General features: G+C 32.4%; 1 protein-coding gene across 3 annotated transcripts; it reads right to left on the bottom strand.

The window, feature by feature from the left end:
• Positions 1 to 2,116: 2,116 nt before the first annotated feature.
• Positions 2,117 to 10,240, bottom strand: LOC139529877 (2'-5'-oligoadenylate synthase 1A-like). Of its 3 annotated transcripts, none has more exons than XM_071325823.1 (6): positions 10,113 to 10,240; positions 6,817 to 7,002; positions 4,554 to 4,818; positions 3,571 to 3,740; positions 2,848 to 3,032; positions 2,117 to 2,444 (listed from the first exon to the last, which is right to left on the bottom strand). In XM_071325823.1, the coding sequence occupies exons 1-6, from the start codon at positions 10,194 to 10,196 to the stop codon at positions 2,318 to 2,320; spliced, it is 1,017 nt and encodes a 338-aa protein (XP_071181924.1). In that variant the 5' UTR covers positions 10,197 to 10,240; the 3' UTR covers positions 2,117 to 2,317. The 3 variants fall into 3 exon arrangements, with proteins under 3 accessions (XP_071181924.1, XP_071181939.1, XP_071181934.1); XM_071325838.1 differs by lacking the exon at positions 10,113 to 10,240 and adding an exon at positions 9,771 to 9,973; XM_071325833.1 differs by lacking the exon at positions 10,113 to 10,240 and adding an exon at positions 7,988 to 8,118.
• Positions 10,241 to 16,860: the final 6,620 nt, after the last annotated feature.

Here is a 16,860-nt window from a genome sequence, read left to right as displayed (position 1 = left end):
GGTATCACCAGCCCAGTAGTCAAAACTTCCGTGTTGACAGGAATATCAATAATGTGGTCAATTTTATAAATTTCCTATTTACAAAACTTTAAATTTTCTAAAACTAAGGATTTTCTGATCCCAGACATAGATAACCTTAGCTGTATTTTGGCACACATTTTTGGAATTTTTTATCCTGAATGGTCTTCAACTTTGTACTTGTTTGGCTTTATTAATATTTTGATCTGAGCGTCACTGATGAGTCTTATGTAGACGAAACGCGCGTCTGGCGTACTATATTATACTCCTGGTACCATTGATAACTATTTGCACCACTGGGTCGATGCCACTGCTGGTGGACGTTTCGTCCCAGAGGGTATCACCAACCCAGTAGTCAGCACTTCGGTGTTGACATGCAAATTAATTATATAGTAATTTTTATAAATTTCCTGTAAGTTTTCTTATCACAGGAGTAGATTACTTAGCCGTATTTGGTACAACGTTTTGGAATTTTTGGTCCTTAATGCTCTTCATCTTTGTAATTGTTTGACTTTTTAACTGTTTCGATCTTGGCGACACTACTGAGTCTTATGTAGACGAAACGCATGTCTGGCGTATTAAATTATTATCCTGGTACCTTTAACTATTATTCAATCTACTTATATAATGATTTAAAAAAACCAATCACTTCGTTGATATGCAAGTTATATTCCACTGGTCGTGAACCACCTATTGTTTATTCATATTAAAATAGATATAAGAAGGTGTGAGTGCCTATGAGACAACTCTCCATCCAAAAAAACAATTTATAAAAGCAAACCATTATAGGCCAATATACGGCCTTCAACACGGAGCCTTGGCTCCTACCGAACAACAAGCTATGCAGGGCCCCAAAATTACTAGTGTAAAACCATTCAAACGGGAAAACCAACGGTCTTATCTATATAAAAAAACGAATAACGAGAAACATGTTAGTTTGGTAATATGCTTTTATTTAAATCAGTGGTATCATATAAATAGAACTATGCATAAGAAGGGTAACTTGAAAACAATATGAGATATATGCACTCTTGGTATGGCGATATCAAACAAGAGCAAGACCTCTATACAACTGTATACCATTTACAATCCCTTTCTTAACCACAGCTTTGTCTATCACAGCATGATGTGGCCATATATAAATAAACAAATAAAAAAGGAATAGGTACCTTAGCTGTATTTATCCAAACTTAAGAATTCAAAATGTTTGGTCCTCAATGCTCTTTTTCTGGCTTTCTTTACTTTTTTAACCTGAGCGTCACTGATGCGACTTGTGTGGACGAAAAATGCGTCTGGTGTATTAAATTATAAGCCTGGTACCTTTCATAACAAAGAGCATGTCATAATGTTCTATTATATTGTTTATTTGTGTATTTCTCTGTTCTGTATGTTCTGTATGTTCTTCAATTTATTTGTTTTATAGTCCCGTCATTCAATATTGTCATTTTAGTGTTATATTCAACATTGCCATTAAAGCGGGTGGTTTGGTTCGCCACAAAACCAGGTTCAACTCATCATTTCTCTGTATGTTTGTGTTGCGTTGTCGTATTTTTTTGTTGCACTTATGTGTTTCTGTTGTTTCGTTGTTTTCCTCTAATATTTGATGTGTTTCCCTCACTTTAAGTGTGTAAACCGGATTTTGTTTTCTCTCAATCGATTTATGACTTTCGAACAGGGGTATACTACTGTGGCCTTTATCTACTCTTCAACTTCGTTCTTTATTCAACCCTGTTAACCTTGTTTTTATTTGAGCATCACTGATGAGTCTTTTGCAGACGAAACGAGCGTCCGGTGCAAATACAAAATTTCAATCTTGATATATATGATGAGTTTATATACAATTGCAATAGTAATTATATAACAGGTGCACTTAAAATCATTGATATCAATACCCGATACTCACAGTACTCCATATGGCTCAAAAACCAAGAGTTAAAAAACTTTACATACAACTTGTAAACGTAAATAAATGTAGTATCGTTAACTATTGCTTGCTCGATTGAGACACATATTTCGAAAACAATATTGTGTTTTCTGATTGACACATCCGGATCAACCAATGTTTGGTCATATTGAAATATAGACAGAACAACGAATATACCTCTCAGGTGTGTTTTATTATAAGATCAACAGACAAGTACATAATCTCTAGCGCTTGATATGTTTTTGCCTTGAAAAAGCAACGTCAATGCAAGGTAATGCCATATTGCACACATTGCGTTAGGTAACTCAAGGAGTATTTACAGTTGACACATGTACATGTAAGCATGTAAATAAGGTTAAGTTTTATTTTAAGTTTTTATTTCAAATTTGCTAAGAATTTTTTAGCATCTCTTTCAAGATGGACGTATTTTTCATCAATTCCCGACTTCTGCCTGGTTAGGTTATGATATGGAAAGGCTGGATCTAGTATGTAAGGCGGAGACCTGAAAATGCAATTCAAGATATTATCGGCAATTGTTTTAAATGATAATTAGACTGACATGATCAGGACTAGTAGCTTACCATAACTTCAATCCCCATTTGTATAATGACATTACATTCGTTTAATATTTATTATTGTCCCTTATACACACATAAATGTGTATGGCACACGGAAGGAAAATGATCAGGTTCATAACTACTACAAATACACGACATATCAAAATCGTTAGTATAAATGACACTAACTAAGAAAGCAACACGTAATTGAAAGAAAATATGGCATACAGTTACATTTAAACTGAATCAAGGAAATAAGAGGGAATATCATACGTAGATGTATAGAGGTAATTACATTTTTGGTCATAACAAAATTGTATCATCGTACAACGATGATATTAAACTTACGGTAGATAAAAACTTGATGGTGTATAATATTTGTCCCAGGACACTTTCAAATTTTTAAGGTCTGAAAGTTTCGCAAAGACAGCTTTCATCAAATCAAGGGTCTTCATTTTACCAGTTGGTGGTTTACCCATTTCTTCATATGCCTTTATAACCAACAGTTCTGCTGCATATGACTTTAGCACATGCTGAAAAATAACATGTTTCACATTTAAATAGTTCTATTTATAGTAAAATATTTGCAGTATTATACACAGCATCTTGATTAATATTTGTAATAGTTGGCATGAAATAAACCAGTGCTGCCTGGTGAGCGCATGATTTGCTAATTTCATGCAAATTAAATTTGTTACTAAAAATGTTATGAATTGGTAAATGGCGTTTAATCAGAAGTCGATAAAGATGTAATGAATATAAGATATTGACCAATAGGTTTAATTCTAACTCTGGAACGACAAACCTTAAAATTTCTAAAAATAGTTTTATACCACGTGCACAGACTGCGGAGAGACAACGATATATCAGAATACGGTGTGTTTATCATTACCCTGAATGACACAAAAAAAGAAAATAAAAAAACCCCAATTTTCTTAACTATTCACAGCCTGAATGACGACCCCAAAAAAATAGACTTTTTGTAGACGAAACGCGTGTCATGAGTACAACATATAATCTTTAATATGAATATTTAGAGTAAAACTGCAAGAGAATGAATCATATCTGTACCGCACGAGTTTTTATCCAGTACTTCAGAAGTCTTATTGATCTCTTGATTTTTTCATCCTCCCTGCTTACGAAGTCCACTTGCAATGGGGCTAAACATTTGAAGTAATATTCTCTCATGTCCTCTCTTGCCCTCATTTGTTGGTAAATTGGATTCATCTTTGCTCTTGAACCTTTGAAGATTTTCATTTATAAATTAGAAAACAATAAAGTATCAATGATGCGCTTATTAACATAGTATAACTTAAAAATATTATACTTGATAACATGAAATCGTATAATAAGCGTCAAGGCAAAGTATTTTGATAACGGTCTACATGTCATAGGACATAATTATCTGTCATCATATAAAGTTTCATTGAATATCTATCAATTTCTTCTCATTTAGAGAAATTATCATTATTACATGTAGAAACGAGGCTGAATTATTATCATTTAAATCCAGAATAGAATACTTAAACTTGCGACGATTAAAGGAAGAAAAACAAAAATCATAGCACACGACATTTCTTCTGAATTAATCTCTACCCGGTGTGCCAGAGTCTAAGGCTGAGTCTAGGTTTGTGAAACAAAATGAACATTATGTTTGCATGGGAGCAGTAAACGATCTTAACAGCCAGAATCATCCTAAATCAACTTTATCCTAAATATAACAGAAAGTTCTGAGATTAAGAAAGACGGACATGAGGAAAAATGAACAAATGCCGTCCTACCTTGCAGAACCTAATTACAGAAAATGCAATGTATTTTCAAATCGTACTAAAAATGAACGACATACAAATTGATGTTAAGCAAACACAAATTTTTAAATTCAACTTCATAAAATTTAGTGTCGACAGCATATAACATGATGTCAACTATTTATAGACACCTTGTAAATTAGAATATTATGTATTGTATAAACACTTCTCTTTAGTTGAAGACCATCTTTTGAATATTTCAATTCACTCTTACTATCTAATAGATCCCAGATAATATTTACTTACGATCTCCTGTATCTAATTGAATGATAGGAAGAAGGTCGACCTCGTTGAGCTGGCCCTTAACTTCAATGTCAAACTGTATCGTGAACGGTGTGCGTTTTACCGATTTTATCGTGTGTGGAGAACGCGCTAGTACAGACTGTAGTTCCTTCAGTAGTTCTGGTAATTTGGACTTAAGTATTTCAATAGATGGTATATCTGTGTAAACAAATAATAAATCTGCATCCGAACGACCTCTGACAGCTGTTCCTTTTCCAAGTGATCCACCCTTTAAAAATGAAAAGATTTTTAATACAGTTAGCATGAAAACCATAGCTATAACGACACAGCATAAATAAATGGACACAACATTCAAACTGGATACAGCTCTGAATTTGGATTGTGATTAAATAGTTGACACAGCATAGGTTTCTGACACAGAATGAATGTGGTCTAATGAACTTAAAATGTTGTTTTTTTTGCTTTTGAGCAATTCACTATGCTGTTGAATATTAATCCTTGATATTTGAAGAAATTTTCTTTTTCATTTCTGAAAATTGAAATAAGAAAAATTGAACCCCACCAATTTTTTTTTCACCTCTCCCTTTCCCTTATTCCAAAAATGATCTCAATTATAATTTCTAATGGAGTTTTCAACAATAACTACTCATTTAAATACATCATAAAATATAAAATATCATACAGTCATGATTTAAGTTGATTTGACTACTATTCTGGACAAAGACAGATAACTCCAATGCAACATTTTATATTGGCGAATTTCCAATGAAGTTTATTAAACTAAAAGTTTTAGCAAATTTCCAATGGAATTTATTAATAACAAAGTTTTTGGCAAATTTCCAATATACATAATTTAAGAGCAGTTTAGGTGAGGTATTAAAATGAGTTTCAATTACCAACCTTACACTGCTTTTAAATTATGTTTTGTACTTAAGTAATTGTCCATTAACCTGGAAACCGTTTTCCTCCCTTTTTTGCACCTTATCCAATAATGGTTGGAGCCATAACTCCCAAAGACAATTCTTACCATCCCTTTGTGGTATTCCAATATCCAAAATCTAAATACATGGTTAGTTAGATTCATCATATCAAAGAACCCCAAGAAATCAATTTTTGATTAAATCTAATAAAGTTCAATTTTGGACCCTTTAGACCTCAATGTGGACCAATTTGATAACCGTTCCTTAATATTAAAACTCTAAAAACATGGTTTGATTCAGCATATTGAAGAACCCCATATATTGAATTTTTGTTGAAATCAAACAAAGTTTAATTTTGGACCCCGATTTGGACCAACTTGAAAATTGGGCTCATAATAAAAAAACTAAGTACATGTTTAGATTCAGCATATCAAAGAACCCCAAGTTCCTAATTCCTAAACTGTTGGGACTTAAACTCCCAAAATCAATCCAAACCTTCCTTTTGCGGTCATATACCTTATGTTGAAATTTCATAAATTTCTGTTTAGTTATTCTAAAGTTATTGTGCGAAAACCAAGAAGAATGCTTATTTTGGGCCCTTCTTTGCCCCTAGCTCCTAAACAGTTGGAACAAAATACCCAAAATCAATCCCAACCTTCCTTGTATGGTCACAAACCTTGTGTTTAAATTTCATAGATTTCTATTTACTTTTACTAAAGTTAGAGTGCAAAAACCAAATGTTTTCGGACGACGACGACGACGACTACGGACGACGACGACGCCAACGTGATACCAATATACGACCAAACAATTTTCAATTTTTTCGGTCGTATAAAAACTGTACATATTATGAAAAGGTAATATAAATGCCATTTATGGCACTAAAAATATGAAAACTAGTAAACTCAATCACAATTAGATACATTTTAACCCTACCACAATTTTCATGATTTCAGCGGATTTCCGTGAAACATCTCTATGTAACTGGTGCAAAAAGGTCTTATTTCCAGAGTTCAATTTGTAAAACAATGGATTTGTTAGTTCTATAACAAATATTCATCAATATCTTATTTGGTCGCAAACAAAATTAACTAAATTGCAATTCATCTGGATCTTTTCATATACATTTGGAGTTAAAAAAATTAAGAACAAAAAGTGACAATAACATGATAGTTATTTACATTAACGAAGCACGAGTCCCAGGACTATAAACTTCATAGAATTAAAGTGACACAAACTATACCTAAAGAAACAGTAATGCCAGAAATTTGAATCGCAGCTCAGTGATACGGTTAACACATAAATATCGGTCTAATATACGAAAACTATGAGGTCTGATTCTTTACCTTTACAGTAGAGCCTATTTTGTGATCCACACTTTTGGATTTCATTAGCTCTGCCACAGTGTGTATAACCGACTTTGTCTGACTAACATAAGATGAATCAGGATTTACAACCCTGTCTATGAAGCTCTCAAGGGATTCCCCTGGATTTCGTCCTACGAAATCTACCATTTTATTAAAACTGCTTGCCTACAATGATACATATAGTTTAAATGTAAATGATTGATTGAATATATAATAATCAATATTGATCACCTTTCCTGTATTACAAAAATGTATGTTCGAACATCACTGAAAATCGTGGGAAAGATATCTACAAACACAGACCCTTTCCCAAGACTGATTAAAATATCCTTGACCGAGCATGACACCAACCGAAAAGATGGATCAAATTTGACATTAAACATTCCGTACAAACGCAATACATCTAATATAACCGTCTATTCAAATAATAACTCACACACATTTATGTAGAGACAGATTTTGCATACTTTTGTTTGTACTCTCATCGTTTTTTTGTTCTTGTCATGGAACTGTTAGTTTTTTTTCGTCTTATGAGTTTATATATCTCATCGGTATATTTTGCCCCTCTTTTTTATGATATCCATAGTCAAGAAGAAAGTCAAGGAAAATTAATGAAGTCAGCGGATATGGAATGTAACAATAATGTTTCGATACAGAATTTAGGTTAACACATTCTTTTCTACAAAATTAATTATTGTTTTAATGCATTTCAGCATGATTCATGTTTCCAGTTCTCTTTCCTGTTTTACAGGTTGTAAATCAATCGTTTTATTATATTTGCATATCGGAGAGAGAAATCGTTGTTAGTTCATTCCTGCGCAAAGTTTTCGCCCAATATAGTTTATCGGATGTACTAGTAATTGTCAAATACATTTGTATGTACCAACAAGGATATAAAGGTATGCCGACGCAGATATTTCTAAGATGTAATATCTAGAATATAATCCTACTTTACCTCCTGATCATAAGATTAGCAATAAGAAGAGAAAACTCGTACATGTCGTCTTTTAATTTGTTATGCGCAGCAAATTGAAGCTTTATTCGATTCACTATTTAAAATAAACATGGAAATTTAATTATTTGCAGCGAAATTGTTTAAATAATATTTGTTTTTTAAGTAAATTATCATAACATTAAAATGTCAAATTACCTGTTTGAATATAGGTACGTGTCTTTCAATAATAGTTATATAATCTACTTTCGTTTTGTATATTCATATATTAATTACACATCGATTTGGAAAGTTTCTTGACGGAGAATCTAAAAATATAGTGGGAATTTTCTTGCTGTTTAACATCAAGATGTTTGTCTCAGTTGAGCTGTATCTAGTCCGATTTTCAACACTGTGAGAGATTTTAACAGTTCAATGATTTTTTTCCCCACAGATTAGTGTTTGTTAGCGGCATTTCACAAAATTGATCGTGTATATTCAAACCCTTTTACAACTGACGTCCTGTTCGTGATAAAATATATCATACAATATCGGATTGATAACTGTCACTTGTCTTACTCAAAGACTTTATGGACTGTATGCACCATTATCACACGTTTATTTTGAAACCCTAATACTTGAACGAATATAAAAGTTTGAAATGAAATACAAAGTTTTCAAGGGCATAACTGTAACAAGTAGATATAACTGAAGATTAAGAAAATAAAATATAAATGCAACAACAAACCATTTAAAAGAAAACCAGGGACGATTCAGGTGCTTTTTGAGGTTTAAAACTCCCAATCGTAAAACAAATATGACATGATTGTGAAAAATGGAACATATCCGAGGTAATCTGTGACTAATATATTCCATAATTATTATGGTGTCCATAAAAAAGTTCAGCTCAACTATTAGAAACTCGTAATATAATATATATTTTGTGATCAGTAGCCATCTACCGAGGAAACACTAGACCTAAACAAATATATTGCCTGGCAGATATATATTCTATTAAACCATAAAAGCTTTAGTTTCATATGTATAAGCCAAACACTGCATTTTACTCCTATGTTCTATTTTTAGCCATGTCGGCCATCTTGGCTGTTAGATGGGGTCATCGGACACATTTTTAAAACAAGATACCCTAAAGATGATTGTAGCCAAGTTTGGTTAAATTTTGACAAAGAGTTTCAGAGGAGAAATGTTTTGTAAAAGTCAACGGACGACGGCAACGAACGACAGACGACGTACGCAAAATGATGAGAAAATATCACGAAGCCCTTCGGGCTACGTGACCTAAAAACTCGTATTTTGTAGTCTTTTAAAGAGATTTCTTTCATAAATACATCTTCGGGACATTAAAAGTTCAATGTAGAATAAAAAAAAAAATTAAGATACACACGGCAGGCAAATTTCACTCACATCAATTTCACGTGAATTTAAATTCATGTGAATCTCACGTGAAATTCACGTGAATTTCACCTCAAACGAGCTTATACGTGAAACTCACGTGAAATCAGTTTTTGTGAGTTTCATGTGAATCTAATGTGAAACTCGTGTGAATTTCACATTAAAATCACGTAAAAGTTTTAATGTGAAATTCACATGAATTTTCAAAATAGAGTAATTCAAATAACATCTAAATTTTCAAATTTAATTAAAATCCTGAAAAATATAATTTTTTTTGGTAGTAAATTTCACATGAAACTCATGTGAAAAAATACACATCAGATTCACGTGAAACTCAATTCGAGTGAAATTCACATGAAAATTTTCATGTGAGTTTCATGTATAAGCTCGATTAAGGTGAATCTCACGTGAAATTTTTCATGTGAATTTCATGTGAGATTTATGTGAAATTCATGTGAGCAAATTTTGCCTGTGTATTAGTTTTTTCACTTACCCAATACCTCCCTCTTAACTTAATTTGGGAAAAATTGATTGACCAATAAGGATATATATAAAATCGATGCCAATTAAAAAAAAGTCGCAGCAATACCTGTTATCAATATTTTCCTTTAACACTAAACAAATTTTAATTCCCCCACAGTGTTCCTCTTCATGGTAATTTTGTTATATAATTAGCCACCTTCTTCTATTTATATGAATAGTCGACCTTCCAATAGATAGAATCAATTGCCTGTGAGAAACTCCCGCACCCGGATGCCTCCTTCAGCTGGCCCCTTAACAAATATCTGTACTATACATATACACGAGCGAATCGTACAAGTTGAGATATTAATATTAAACACCATGATGTACATTTAATTTCTTGTAGCGAAAACAGTTTAGCAACATTTTTTTTAAAGCATATTAGTATAACATTAAAATGTCAACTTACCTGTTTGAATATAGGTACGTGTCTAAAAATAACAGTTATATAGTCTGATTTCGTTTTGTATTTTCCTATATTACACGTAATCATTCAAGCATCGATTTGAAAATTTCCATGGCACAAAATCTAAAAAAAGAGTTTGTATTTTCTCGCTGTTTTATATTTAGATTAAAGCATCAATATTTTTGTCTCGATTAACTGTTTGAAACCATCCACATGTTTCACGTCTAGACAATTGCAATGGAGGAATTAAAAAATGCATTTGCCACGTACTTTAAGCGATCTAAATCACTATAATTATAGACTAATATGTTTATTTATTAACTAGATGTGGACATTGCACGGATTTTATTTAAATCACATTTACATAGCTCCGATTTCAATATAGTGAGAAATTTTAAACAGTTCAATAACCTTTTTGTTTTTACAGATTAGTGTTAATCGGCATTTGGCAAATGTTTCATGCATGTTCAAATCTGGTGACAACCGTCGTTTTGTTCGTGATTAGATATATTTATAGGTCAAACAAGGCGATTATATTTCATAAAATTACGGATTGACTCTAGTCTTACTCAAAGATCATGGATAGTATGCACCATTAGTACACCTACATTTGAAACCCCTATCACTTGAACGAATATAAAAGTTTTAAATAAAATACACATGTTCAAAGGGCAAAACTGTTGCAGGTAGAAATAACTGAAAATTATGAAAATTAAAAACAACACTGAAAATTGAGGCAAATTCAACAACTAACCATTTGAAACAAAACCAAGGGGCGGATCATGCCATTTTAAAAAGGGGGTTTCCAACCCAGAGTAAAGGGGGTTCAACTATATTCTCCCCGTCAAATGCATTAAACGTCCAAAAAAGGAGAGGTTCCGACCCCGGACCCCCCTGGATTCGCCACTGAAACCAGGGCTGATTCGATGCTTTAGGAGGATAAGCAGTATCTAATCAACTTATGTGAATCGTGTTACTTAATAGTTTAGTGGAGTTTAAAAACTTAGTGATGAGAAGCATTCCGTTTATAATTCCCAATCTTTAATAATATGACATGATTGTGAAAAATGGAACATATCCGAGGTAATGTGTGACTCATTTAGCCATAACGGTCAACCAAATCATTATTGTTTCCATGAAAAGTTCTAATGTAATAGATTATATATCTTGTTCAGCCATCTACAGAGGAAATACTAGACCTAAACAAATTTATCGCTTGGAAGATATATATTCTATTTTGCACTAAAAGTCAGAGTTTTCTGTCAATAGTCTCAGAGGAGTTGAGTTCACAAAGTGTTATTGTCACCATTGTCCAAAATATTATATTCCTGATTTGACCACAATCGAGTTTTTTAAACCGTATTGAATTTACCGCAGTAAATACAATGTAAGTCTGAAAATTGACCGAAGAATGATAGAATATGACTGAATAAACTATTGTTTATGCTTATAAGATGATGTTATAAATAAGATCATTATAACCGTTAAAGACTCAAATTCATTTACTCGTGTAAATGGTCCGGAACGTCTGTAATAAGCAATACACGAGATCATATTTGTAGTTTGTAAAAGTAAGAGCTGGTATCAGTAACATGAGGTTTCTAAAAAAAATTAATTTTTACAAAAAAGGTTAATATATAGTTTCGTGTGGTTATGGTGTATACTTCAGACTTCTGTAATAATGAAACAAGTTCATTAATAAAGATATCATGACGAGTACATAATCTTGAATGACGATTACATAATCTCGAATGATGATGACGATGATTGCGTCTGTGTCAAGGACACTAGTTTAAATTATGCATTGCAGTCTCAGTTCTGCATGACGGACAATATTCAGATTTTATACAATTAAGCATTTGTTATCGCATTCAAGAATCCATCTGCTTTCTTTTTTGTTGATTGAGTAGTGTGGAGGTGAGCATGTAAGTCATGTTTCATATATGTTTGAAGATTCGAACTCTCAACGAAAGAAATAAATGTTTATATTAAAACAGTGTCATTTGCATTGCTGTCAAAGATATTTTATTCAATTCGAAAAGGTTCACTCTCTATATTACAAGTCAGAAATATGACAGTTGTTGTCCATTTGTTTGATGTATTTGACCTTTTGATTTTGCCATTTGATAAGGGACTTTCCGTTTTCAATTTTCCTCGGAATTCATCTTTAAAACTCAGCTTATCGTAACTCCAGAAGAAGTAGTTTTTTTTAGTTCAATTGATGGTAAATTGAGTATTGGTAAACAAAGTTTAACATTTTTGAGGTTGCATTAAAAAATAGTGCAGTGCTGTTCAGGGCCATTAAAGTTCCAAATGTGTTGGTGCTGAATTGTTCGTATGCAGATTAGCTTTTTCGTCCGTGATGATACAGCTAGATCTATTGAAATATCCTATAGATATAGAAAGATATCCTAAGCTGTTTATCAAATCTGAAGATAATGCGACAACTGGTATGCCAGACGACACCGTATCTTCATGGCGTCTGTATTGAAACAAATGTAATTTTCCGTATCTTTGAATATATTTTCTTTTAACATTCTTGACGCCTACATTCCTGGACATTTTCAAGTGGTAAATGGTCTTTCTTTCTATGTATCATTAAAAATCGCTCTAGTATTAGCCAAAACCCATATTTAGAATAGCTATTTTCACTAATCATTCAGTCTGGTCGCGTTTGTTAAAGTCTCCTCTGCAGTTCATGTTCCTCATCTGCCACTTTAATCTGTTATTATCTTCAACTTATTTACTTATCGTATAGACAGGTTTTTTTGTTCCTTTCTTGCTACTTTTTTGTACTGTACCTTGCGTGTTATAAAATATGTTTGTTTCAGTTCCATATTTTTCTTTGCTGTTGGAAGGAATAAACGTAATTGATCAAATTTGCTGACGACAGTTGGCAATTTAGCGCTCCTGTTTGCAGGTAGACACTCTACGATTCTTCAATGATTTGTGTTGTTATTTTACGGAATGCACTTCAACTGTATGACAATGTGTGTTTATTGAATGCTTTGTATAATATTTTCCCATATATTCTTTAACACGAGTGTCACCAGATAACCATGATTTATAAGATTGAATAATTGACGTTGCCATCAGAAACAATACGTGAAATACTTCATAGCGACAAGTACCGTTACAATAGCCTTGGTCGATCAGAGTGGTCACATCAGTAACGACATTGCATGTTATTCATTTCAAGGAGGTTGCTATTTACCAATCTGACATATTCTCAGAACATTGGTACTGCAGAAGAAATATTTTGCTGTGTAGAATCGTTCCTGTGAATTTCGATAAGTAATCTTATTGGAAGTTGTCAAGTTATAACGGAGGAGACTCCCGTTTAAAAAACTATTACCACATAATGCATAATTGCAGAAAGAAATTTCAATTGTCTCCCCTTTACCATTAACTCATCATACATATTATTAAATATGTTGGCCTCATGGGTAGTGTTATACAACTGTGCAAAGTTTCACCAATAGAAAGCCGTTCACAAGTAGTTGTACTTACAAATCCCATAGACTGACAAACAACGAACAAACATATCGACTCATATTTACCTCAACAATGTTGGTTGACAGGATGGGTTTTTGTTTGGGGGTAGGGGGGCTTGGAGTCTATAAAAATTGATAAAATTGAGACTATTTTCAAAAGAAGAATTAGTGATAGATTATGAATTGCACTGGGACGACCGAGAGTATTATATTTATACAGAATTACAATAATCGAATAAATCTTATTCAAATTTAAATTAATGAACATTATTCCAGCTGTTACTTTTGCTAATTCAATGAATGATGCAAATATAAATCAATTTATGCAAAGAATATGGTTGGTTTTTTTTGTCACCGCATTGTCAATATAAAAATAAAATGTGGTATGTGAAATGAAGTGCCTCAAGTAAAATGGATATCAATACTGAGACACACACAATGTTTCGACAGAGAAGGCTGAGATTCCATGGCTAAGTGAAGTAAAGGGGATTATGTTGAGATAAATTAATTTTACAACAAAAAAACTAAACTAATTGTTTAACGTCAAGGATAAGATAAGATGGTCCTTATTATTTCACCGATATTGGCGATAAAATGGTGGTTCGTATTATAAAAGTAGTAGGTCCAGTAAGAATCCTTTTGGCCCCAAAATATAGCAGTTAAAAAAAAATGTTAAAATGAAATCTTTTCAAGTTAGTTATTTAATGGAAGGTAATATGCTTCTAATACATAAATATGGACTATTTTTTGACAATACAATGCACATATATCGGGTACTATCATCATCAAGTCATGCTAAATTACTGAAATCTTTACAATTTTAGCATTTTAATTAAAGGAGTAGGTCCGGTAAGGATTCATTTTGGCCTCAAATTTCAGTTATATCTGACGAAAGATTTTGACCACCTTTTAAAGACTTAAGTGTCTATTTCACTTGATTTAATTAGTACAAGTGAAAGATTTTAACTGATTTAGTCATTAAAAACGATCCGATTCAAGCTCAAATATAAAAAATCTCTCAAATATTCCAAAAAACGTCACTTTTCAGATGGTTTTTGTCAAAAATGAAAGTGGCCGCATCCGTGTTCATCCACAACCTTTATATATGTTATGTATTATCATAAAATACAACTTACATTTCAATATTAAGGATGAACACGAATGCAGCCACTTTCGTTTTACAAGGAAACTGTCTAAAATTTAACTAAAATGATAGAATTTTGAACATTTCAGTAATTTACGTCATGTTACATTTCTTTAAACCGATGATACACGTACACATGCAGGTAGATTTTTTGAAACATCGAATAGATGCGTAATTGTTACCGTACAATTTATTCTTAAATTAAAAGATTCAAATAAAGTTCAAATATATTTTGCCTGTAAGGGAGATCCCATTAAAACAGAATAATATTTACATGAATACATTGACTACAATAATTTGGTAACAATAAACTGTATAAATAAAATGTAGATAAAAATAAAAGACACAATCATGTAAGTTAAAAGATGAAGTAAATTCATTTTGAACTTTAATTTATAAAAAATAATTTTATGTTAAGCTTTGATCATACCAATAGACCACTTTGGAGTTCATTCGTCACCGGAAAAAAACTCTTTAATTATACGCGCCTTTATGACGTCATTTACCAGATAGAGGGGGTCGCCTGTATCCTTGCACTATTTACGTTCATCAATTAAGCGTCTTAGTGATCGTCATTGTGCAGGATAAACTAGAAATAATGGTTGTTCTGTAACGTAAGGGTACCCAAATTGCACCGAGTACCCAAATTGCACCTATTTAGATAAAAATAGCAACGGAATTCTTACAAGATTTCCTAGAGACTAAACAATTTGTATTTTTATGATTTGATACTATGCACGTCTTTCAACATAGGTAAACATATTTAGATATACACAAAACGTTCACAGTATTTATCAACAGATGGACTGTTTACTGAAAAAGTAAAATGTACGAAAACGTCACCATGTGACGTCATCAAAACGTCATCTTTTTAAAATTAGCAAATACAATATATTATAAGTATCCATTTCGTAAAATGAGAAGAGTAAGCATGGACTAATATCCAATTGTTCAAAATATTTGAAGAAATTAAACAAAAGCTCGGTTATTAGACTTTTGACGATGTGAATTTAAGCATGGATGCAATTTGGGTACTCCTCGTGACAGAATCATGGATAGTTTGGAGGTTGATTCAAACCCATTTTTTTATGACTCAATATGGATTCAAAATTAAATTGGTGTACCTATACAATAAAGAAGGATAGGGCTACAAAATTATCACAGTATGGACATTTTTTTCTTGATCATAAAAAAACGTAGGTGAAAAAACTGTCAAAATAGGTGCAATTTGGGTACCGCCACGTTAGGTACTTAATAAAAATTCCCTAATGACAGCAATGCTGATTGTCAATTTTGAGAATTAAATTTGCCGAATAATTCGTACAATATAGAATTATAGTTTTCCAACCACTCGCTCAACATTGGAATGTAAGTGACGACGCCCCTAAACGCACAAATGACGTTCACTAAAACCAGAGTTTTTGACGGAAATGCATCGAACTCGAAAGTTGTCTATTGAGTGTTGAATACAACCCTAACCTATTAGTTGTTATTGTTATAAGTTAGAGCTGTGTTCATAAAACGATGTAGAAGATAAGATTGTGACAATCAAAATACCAGCGTTAAATCCATGTCCTAATTTCTTTTAGTCTGATGCAGTGAATTTGCAACTGTTTATAGTTATAAGTCACATCTATTATTATACATGACATGGAATAGGCTACATCAAAATTCATGGGTTTTTTCATTTCGTTTCAAATGTCATGATTCGCTTGGTCCATTTATTCAAGACAAACAATAACGGCTACTTATACCACTCACTTTATACCTAAATCACATAAAAAAGAGGCGAAAGATACTTTTAAGGATATTCAAACTCTTAAATAGAAAACATAATTGCAATGCAATGGCAAAAAAAAAAGGAAAAAAAAAACCAAAAAATAGACAACAGTTCACAAACACAACATACAAAACTAAAAACTAAGCATCATGAACCCAACCAAAAACCGGTAGTGATCTCATGTGCTCTGGAAAGATAATCAGATACTTCGCCTAAATGCGGCACCCTTCGTGTTGCTTATGAAATTACAAACCCGGTGATAAGTCTTATTTTGTAGGTCACATTTCTGAAAACAGGGACGTATTTGTGTCCGTCGTCATCTTTGAAATAGAA

This window comes from Mytilus edulis, chromosome 1 (genome assembly GCF_963676685.1).
Source record: "Mytilus edulis chromosome 1, xbMytEdul2.2, whole genome shotgun sequence".
NCBI classification, from domain to species: Eukaryota; Metazoa; Mollusca; class Bivalvia; order Mytilida; family Mytilidae; genus Mytilus; species Mytilus edulis.
Note: the sequence above shows the minus strand (reverse complement) of the source record. Positions and strands in the feature narration are given on the sequence as shown.